The following is a 9,066-nucleotide window of genomic DNA, read 5'->3' on the forward strand; positions in this document are numbered from 1 at the left end:
GTCCCCCGGGAACATGGGCTGTTTTGGGAGCCTGGTGGGGGCCTTTTTTTTTAGGGGTTTTTTTTTTTTTTTTTGCAGATTTGCATTCAGGGCTTGTGGAGGGAAGGTGAGGGGGGGTTACAGACTACAGCACAAGTTGGAACAGGATTAGTTTAGTGACTTAGGTAGTTTTTGGGCACCCAAGCAGCATTCCTTAGAGGCAAAATAAGATTTGGGCAATTGTGTTTCAATACCTCTCTTTTGGGAAAATTAGTATTTTTCTTTTTTTAAGTAAAGAAACTCACCCTGTTACCATCAAAAAGACAGAGTCGGACATGTCTGCTGAGAACCTGTATGCTCACTCCAGGAAGAGGAATCATTTTACAGCTCCATAAAGTTATAATCAATGATATTCGAGTTGGTCTTGGTTGAATCTAAATCATAAACAAAAAAAAAGAAAAAAACAAAAGCTAAATTACATGTTGTTCTTGACAATGGTATAATTTTGTATTTTATAATTTAATGAGTAAAAGATGAAAAGCACCATAGTGGAAGCCTTAGAAACCAGATTCTTCTATCTATAGATACAGCATGAGTACCAGTTCTGAAGCTCCCCCAAAACACCTCATCCCTACTTTAAGGATCCCCCAGGAGGAGACAGGAATATATTTTAATCTTCATGCTATGCTATTTTTTTCTTGGCCTTTCAGCTCAGACTGCTTAATAAGCAGAAGTCCACAACAAATATGACAATTAATACTAAACATGGGAACAGTTTAAAGGATGGGTAGGATCTACAAGGATCTGGCCTAAAAACAGCTGTATTTTACCTCCATCAATTTAGCTAGGAATATGGTTATAAAAAGTGATCTAAACAGGCCCAACAAAATATGCTATCAAGTGACAGTTATTGTTGTAGATAGGCTGTTTATTCATACAATGTATACATGTTTTTAATAACTACTAACACCCAAAGTCTTATCCACTATTCTGTACTGGGCTGGATGCACCCATTCCACCCCACTCACCTTTCCAGAATTCTGCAGGGAGCCACACAAAATTCGGGCCAAAACTTAATGACTTTCCATGGATTTTCCATCTTGATTATGTAACTAGGGGCCTATGGCCTCCTGCATATCCTCACATAAGGCAGGAATGAGAATACTCTGTGTCAAGCATATGCTGGAAGGGTTGGTGCAGTTCGTATTATTATATAACAAGCATAACATGTCATAATACTTCATATCTATAATGAGGAAGATGCAAGCTAATTTAATGCAGGAAGCTGAAGACTCTCCCACTGGTCAGGAGTAAGCAAAGATTTGGGGAAAGTACCATATTTAATAGGGAAATGGGGAAGAAAAATGCTCATCTTGGATTTGAGTACCAGCTAGAGCTGCTGCCACCATTGCTGCTGCCTGCACGGTTTGACACCTCTGCTATAATCCAAAAACTGTAACCTGAAAAAGGGACACTATTTATAGTGCTAATACTATCAATTAGTATTAATTACTTACCGTGCCCTTTTCAGGGTTCCACACTAAGTCTTTGAAAGCCAGTTGGGAAGTAGTAAGTTCAGGCTGTAGGAAGTAACTGGCTCGAAACTCATTCCCTAAAAGAAGGCAATGACTTATTATTTGCACTTCTTTCTCCACTCTCCATCCATGAATAAATTTGGTATTGGATTTTTTTCATTATATGGAAACAACCAATTAGTCAAGGTGCTATGGGTGGAGAACATTTATGACTTAGTACAAAATAAATTAAAAAGGAAACTAAGAAAATATTGCTATCAACATGCTGGAAGCTCCCTTTGCAACTGGTTCTCTTTGGACAAATATTTGGACATCCATTTCTTTTTTGGAATGGTAATGAGAAATTAGGGATGAAAAGTAAGAAGAAAAAGAGCACACGGCCTCCAGTGTTTGTTTAGAAAGCATAAATACTGCATACCATGTCACTAGCATATCATTACATCAGTGCAAAGTTATTGACTGGATGTAGTTTTAAGGTATGTCAAACTCATTTTGTGCTCTGGGCTGGATCTTTGCAGGCTAGATCTAGAGTTGGGAATAAGGAGCTCTGGCCTATGCAGTGATAGCTCTGGCAAGGAACATCTGGTGCAGCTCTGGTTTTGTGTCCCATGCTGGAGCTCCTATGTGCCCTGTGCTGCTGTGGCAACAGCTCTAGCTCTGGCATAGGGCATGATGCACATAGCAGCAGCTCCAGCACAAGGCAGCAGGTGGGGCCATGGCAATAGCAACAGGCTCAGTGGCTAGAGAGCCCTCACGCACCCTCCTCCTGCCAACTGTCACATCCACTGGGGGCCAAGGGGCCTGGATTCTGTGGCAGGCTGCTCTCCCTGGCTATGCCCCCAGCTTCTGGTGGCTCAGCGGTAGACTGGCAGGCCAGAGAGGGCAGCTCCGTGGGTCAGATCCAGCCTGTGCACACTGTATGTTTGATACCTGTGATCTGTAGGAACTGTCTACGAGATTTCTCCCCTTTTAGGGGTGAAATCATTGAAGTCAATGCAAGTTTTGCCACTGACTTCATAGGGGCAGCATTCATCCAGTCGAATGAAGAGATTAACCAAGAAAATGTAGTACACTCTACTGTTCCAAAAACAATTCAACAATAGGAAACCTAGACTGTTCTAAATAGATCATATACTCATCGCTAATTTTCATGGATCTTCTAATGCAATTACTGTAAGAAAATCTTACCTTCTTCAAACAACTGGGATAGTGTTGATGGTCGGAACCCTGAAGGAACAGCCCCCATGGTTGCCAATACATCAATGGCATCGTTCTATTCAAAACAGAATTTTTACCAGCTGCTATTTCCATTAGCTACCAACTATCCTAATTTTCAACTGTCTGAGGAATCAGTCACAAAGGTGAACACACAGATCTTGAGCTTCACTTACTTCTCCCCTCCCTAAATTTATCCTAGGAGCTATTTTGGCCCCTTACCAGACACATCCTTAGACTCACCTCACACAAGCTCATACTTCACTAACAGAACAGAGTTCATGTTAGAGAAAATCAACATAGCACAGTACAATAGCAAATTACCCACGTTCTTGGAACAAGAGTTGACTGAGTAGCACTAATGGAAAAAAACTAGATACACTAATTTATTATGCATTTATTTAGCAATGTGTCCTAGTGCTAATCCCCAAAGCACTTGCACACTTTGCTTCACTAAAAACAACGAACTTCTGAGTCCCTTCCTTGCTAACAAAAAGTACTATACTGTACCATAATATCAAATCCAAATAGTAATTAGTGACTATAATGATTCATTAAGGCAATATCACGCAAAATATACCTACCTCTCTGATAGCTTTTCTAAGAGCACTCCAGTGAGAATCAGTTCTGGAAGTAGGATGGAAAAATCAGAGAATATCAGAAAGTAAAATAATATCAAATGATACAGAATTAACAGTCAAAATAGTTGTTATAGGTAAAACAATCATTTATCTCTAAATGGTGGGCTCTAGCATACTGAGTAGGTATGTTCATTAACAAAGAATCACAGAAAAATAAGATTGGAGGGGATCTCAGGTCACCCAGTCCAACCTCAGGGCATGATCATCTTGGCATAAACCATTTCAGACAAGTGCCTCTCTAAATTGTGCTTTAAAATTTCCAAGGACAGAGATTGCACAACCTCTCTCAATAATCTGTTCAAGTGTTTAATGACCCTAAGACAGTTCTCCCTAATACCCAATTTAATTCTCCCTTATTGCAATTTAAACCTTTTAATTCTTGTTACCTATGTCTACTGGCAGTAAAACAAAATGTTTGCTATCCTTTTTGTATTTGAAAATTGAGACAATCTCCCTTCAGTATTCCGACCTCTAGATTAAATAATCCCCCTTGTTCCAATTTTTCTGTGTCATATTTTCTAGATTGCTTATCATTTTGTTGCTGTCTGCTTTCCAACTTGTCTAGGTTCTAGATGTACTGTACCCAAAACTAGTTATAGCACACCCAATGAGACTGCATCTCTCCTAAATAAAATTAATAATCACTTTATGTGATTTGCATATGACACTCCCTTTACTAGCATACTTGGATTTATTTGTCTTTTTTTTGCAATGATATTATGTGAACTTATATACAGCCTGTGATCCATCATGACCCCCAGAAGCTTTTCTAGTGCTGCAACCTAGCCACTCATTTCCCATTTTGCATTTGCTTGTTTCTTTCCAAGGGCAGTACGTCGTACTTTCCCTTCTTGAATTATATTTTATTTGTTTTACAATTTATCAAGGTTATTTTGAATCTTAAGCCTACCCTAACTACCCCTCCCACATTGGTGTCATCTACCAATTTAGTAAGATTACTCTCAACTCTAACCTCCAAGTAATTAGTGAAGATGCTGAACAGCATCAGACCCATGACAGACCCATGGGAATCCTCACTTGATCCCTCCTCCCAGTTTGACATTGAACTGTTGATGACCTCTCTGGGCTAACTATCCAACCAATTATGCACCCACCCCATCGTATTTTCCTTGGTTTACTTATAAAAATGCAGTAGAAGACGGTGTCAAAATATGTAATAAAGTTCAATATGACATCCACTGCCTTCCCACCACATTCACTGCTTCCCCCACCAACAAGACCCATCATTCTGTTCGAACAGAAAATCAGGATCATATTAGCACGGGGGTGGGCAAAATATGGCTCGTGAGGCTATTCTATCTCTCTACCCTGTCAAAAATGCAGGAACCAAGGGCAGTAGGACCCAGGGGAAGCCCAGTGGGCTCCAACAACTGTGGGGCTGTCCCCCAGCCGGGGTTTCTGGGCGGGGAGCATGTGGCTGCCCTGGCACTGGAAGCTCAGGTAAGTCGGGGGGACCCCAGGCAGGGAAGAAGCGGGGAAACGGCCCCTCCCCCACCATGCCCAATGCCCCCGCCCCCACGCTCAGTTTTTCCCTGGGCTCCTTCCCTGAGCGGAGGAAAACAGCTCCTCACCCACCCCATGGATGGCGCCCCACGCTGCAGGCGATCGCAGCCCACGCGGGTCTGTCCAGAGCGGGCACAGGCAGCCCCAGGCAGGCTGTGAGCAGCTGCAGCGCAGGGCGCCAGGCATGGGGTGGGGAAGGGCTGCTTTCTGCCCCCAGAGCACTCAGCACCACCTTGTAACCTGCCCCACTGCCAGGCTGGCAGTGGGACAGGTTACAAGCTGGTGCTGAGCATGGGGAAATGTTGCTCCTCACCCACCCCATGACCTGCACCCTGCACTGCAGCCACCTGCAACCTGCATGAGGCTGCTTATGCCTGCTTGGACAGCCCTGTGTGGGCTGCGAGAGGCTACAGCAGGGAGCACCGGCCATGGGGCAGGCGAGGGGCCACTTTTCCCCATGCTCAGCACTAGCTTCTTCCCTGATGGTGAGCAGGGGTTGGGGCTGAGCACTACCCCCCACTTGTACCACGGGGCTGGGTGTGAGCAGGTGGGGAGCCAGTGGGAGCACCAGTGTCTGGGGCCAGTGCTGATGGGACCCAGAGCAGGGTGGCAGGAGCGCGGGGTCCTGGCCGGCATGGGCTCTATGGAGCCAGGCCAGCTCCCCCCTCTCCCTGCTGGTGCAGCCCAGCCCGGCTCCACAGACCCTTGCCAGCATGTGCCCACTCTGGGCCCCACCAGTGCTGGCCCTGGGACATCGGTCCCAAGATGGTGACCAGTGGGCGGGGCACCTCTCAAGGGGTGGGGTACCCATCACAGAGCAGGGCTACCCACACAGCCCTTGACAGCCTGCCCAAACTGGGTAAGCGGCCCTCCGCCCAAAATAATTGCCCACCCCTGTATTGACACAATATGCTTTTGACAAATCCACCTGGAAACACATAACTAATACAGTTCATGGAGTATTCATTACGATGTTATATGAGCCCTTTGGTTTTATGAGGTGAAAAAAAAGGAAGAAATGACTGAAAAGTAAAACCATGCAAGTTCAAAATGGAAATCCACATAACAAGCTTATCTGGTTCCTGTATGAAAAAAAACAATTGGCTCAGATCAACCAAGGGCATTCGAATTTTAAATCACCTAATTTAGGGAGAGGGAGATTGTTTTGTTTCATCTTCTCCAGGGCTGTCCCATGTTACCTTTCTTTAATTTTGGTTCCATCTGCTGTTTCATCTACTACCTCAATGTCATCGTCAGTTTCCTCTTCACTTGGCTCTTGCCCTAGTCCCTCTTTCTTGTACACCTGTAATGAACATGTGGATTGTCAAACATTTCATATACTTCCTAGTTCATTTTTTAAGAACAGTCTGTACTCTCATCACAGTGTTTGCTAATACCTAGAAGTGGATATTTTCTGCTCAGTGAGTAGAAACACAGACATCTATGGGACATAGATACGGATACTAAAATATCTCAGCTGCTACATATAGGAATATTAAAATTCTTACAGCGGCAAAATTCTCCCACTTACCATGTGAACAAAAGAGATCATATACAAAATAGACATCTTTGGAAGGGAAAATTCACCTGTTCCTGAGGCAAAAAGTAACCTTAGCTCTTTGCCATGCACTGCAGGGTTCTCTTACAGGACAGAACCACCAGTGTAATGCAAGAGGGTACAAAAGTCAGACCACGTCTATGCTACCTCCTGCCATGTGTGTGTGAAAAACAAGACCTGCCTACTCACCAGCTCCTGGTCTACAACTGCCCAAGTCCAGCAACTGGATAGAAAACAAACAGAGGTCCTGAGAGCACACCCCAGAGATGCCGAGAGCAGCAATAAGACATACACTTGGGACTCCCTAAGCTGTAATGGTGCCTTATAATATTGCTGGATGTGTGTAGAGCAGTGGTTGTTAACCAGGAGTACACGTACCCTCAGGGGTACTTGAAAAGGGGCTAGGGGGTACACATGGGTGGGCGAGTGGAGGCAAAGCACCATCACCCACTACCCCATGCCACTGCCTCCCAGCAGGGCTGGGGGGTAAGTAGAGAGGGAGGGCAGCAGCTCCCCTCTGTGGGCCACACAGGCGACGCCCACCTGGCCAGACACAGTGGCGGGGGAGCTCACATGTGGTGGCCGCTGCCACCATTCACCACTCTGAACCGCTGCGGACAAGCCCCCCTGCTCCATGTCCGACCACCGCCCCCCCCCATCTCCACCAGAAGTGTACCCAAAAGGGGTACGCTCCTTAAAAAAGGTTGAAAACTTCTGGTGTAAAGTAAGAGCAAGTGGGCAGGGCTTGTTTCTCAGACATGATCCTGAGCACTACAGTGAGTTGGCCTGCAAGACATGAAATCAGAGGTCAGACTTCAAGACTGGCCTCAGTCATCTGAACTGTACACTCATACTTCTGCATCATGATTGCACATCATTAATTTGGCCAGCATATGTATACGTACGCCATGAATGCATCTAGGTCAGACTTCAGATGGACCAAAATTTTACAATATAACTTTAAAAGTAGCCTTTGAAAGTGTTCCTTAGGTTCATTATATGAAATATGCATAAGCACTACCACGCGTTCACAGATGCCCCTTTATGTCCAGGAACATATTTCAAGTATTCAAGATGCTGCTTTTATTTACAAAAGAATGTAACATCAGTACAGCTCATTTTTGTATAACAAGAGAGAAATGTTTTAGTGACTATCTGCAGATAGGTACAGACATATACACACCCATTACATAACGTTGTGTAAATGAATGAAAGAAGGTAGCAGCATACTAACAGCGAGATAGGTTTTAGGAACAAGGCCTCTCTCTCCTTTGGAATTTTCTGCCATCCACCAACCATCAGGCTTTTTGTCAAGGATGAGCAAAACTTCACTTTTCTTCAGCATTGGAGATTGGAGGCGGGGTGGAAAAGAGAGAGAAAAGACATGAATACATTAATACATAAATATTTAACAATTACTCCTGAAACAGCTATTGGCCAAATTCTTCTCATGGTAGCGGTGAAAGAGCTCCATCACAACATTTGCAATGAGATATTAATCATTTTTAGAACACTGGAGCGCACAAGTAGCTTCCAAAGGAAGATAAAACAAAGTGCGGCAATCCAGGTAAGGGAAGTTATAGAGAACTTTATTAAAGAGACCTATACAAAGCATGTGGGGAATACTGACAATTAAAGCAAGATGAAAGAATCATCACAAGATAAGAATGGGTGACCCTGGGCATAATGGCAACATGAAAGGCACAATGGCAAGAGCTGTTAAAGGAAATAAAAGCAGTACCAAGGACAAACAATTAAGAGGTGTGGAAAGAGCCAATATTTATGCAGAGGTGAAGACATGAAACTTGAATCTGATGTAAAAAAATTATAGGTGCAAGGAAGTGATTAGAGGTGGCCCAACATCAAAGCAGCTCAAGAGGAGAAATTTTTCTGAGGTTATATTTCATATAAAGAGCACAAACTGAGAAAATAGGACATGCTCCCCCCTTAGAAGGCAGTGATTTCCTGGATCTCTTTAAAGAAAGGTCTGGGGCATCCAGCCAAACTGTGCTTTATGACCATTCTGAGAACTAAACACTATAAAGGCATTTTTTGAAACATGTATTAACACTAAAGGGGACATTACACCAATTAATCTGACCTCCTGTATAACACACGGAGCATCACACTTCATCCAGACACACCTATTTGAGCCCAATGACTTAATTTAACTCAAGTATTTTCATTCTGAAGACACTAAACTGTTGTTTTCCACAGGCAGTGGGTGCATCTACATGTTTATAAATGCCCTTTAGGTAATGCGCATTAAACCTAGTACCTCCATTGTACGGTGCTAGAGAAATGAGCATTAGCCTATTTTAATGCACATTAGCTAAAGAGCAGTGTTTTGTGACGCTTTAACGTGCATTAAAATAAACTAGTGCCTATTACAGTGTGCACGTGGATGCATCCTAGATGCCATGGCCTACCATGGCAGAGAACGGATTGGATACCAGATGCCCAGATGTTCCACCCTAACTCAAAAAGAAAAGCAACACCCTCCAATTATTGAAAAAATAATTGTTTTCTGACTCCTGCAGGGAACATGGCTTGTGGCTTGAGAGGTGATTAGTCACCATCTTAGTGCAGAGCTGCAAGTGTGAGAAACAGCCTG

At 43.8% G+C, this 9,066-nt stretch overlaps 1 protein-coding gene across 6 annotated transcripts in view; it reads right to left on the minus strand.

Annotated features, from left to right (window-relative positions):
* NPHP1 (nephrocystin 1) overlaps window positions 1-9,066 on the minus strand; it is an 88,253-nt gene that overhangs the window by 66,543 nt on the left and 12,644 nt on the right. For 5 of the 6 annotated variants that reach the window (XM_019516092.1, XM_019516091.1, XM_019516095.1 and 2 more), the window contains exons 6-11: window positions 7,687-7,788; window positions 6,094-6,197; window positions 3,314-3,356; window positions 2,703-2,787; window positions 1,497-1,591; window positions 285-413 (exon numbers count right to left, since the gene is read on the minus strand). In XM_019516092.1, coding sequence (XP_019371637.1) covers window positions 285-413; window positions 1,497-1,591; window positions 2,703-2,787; window positions 3,314-3,356; window positions 6,094-6,197; window positions 7,687-7,788 — 558 coding nt within the window. The remainder of the gene's footprint in view (window positions 1-284; window positions 414-1,496; window positions 1,592-2,702; window positions 2,788-3,313; window positions 3,357-6,093; window positions 6,198-7,686; window positions 7,789-9,066) is intronic. The other variant, XM_019516093.1, reaches the window with a different exon arrangement.

The sequence above is a fragment of the Gavialis gangeticus genome, unplaced genomic scaffold (assembly GCF_001723915.1).
Source record: "Gavialis gangeticus isolate Ggan-Ray unplaced genomic scaffold, GavGan_comp1, whole genome shotgun sequence".
Taxonomy (NCBI): Eukaryota; Metazoa; Chordata; order Crocodylia; family Gavialidae; genus Gavialis; species Gavialis gangeticus.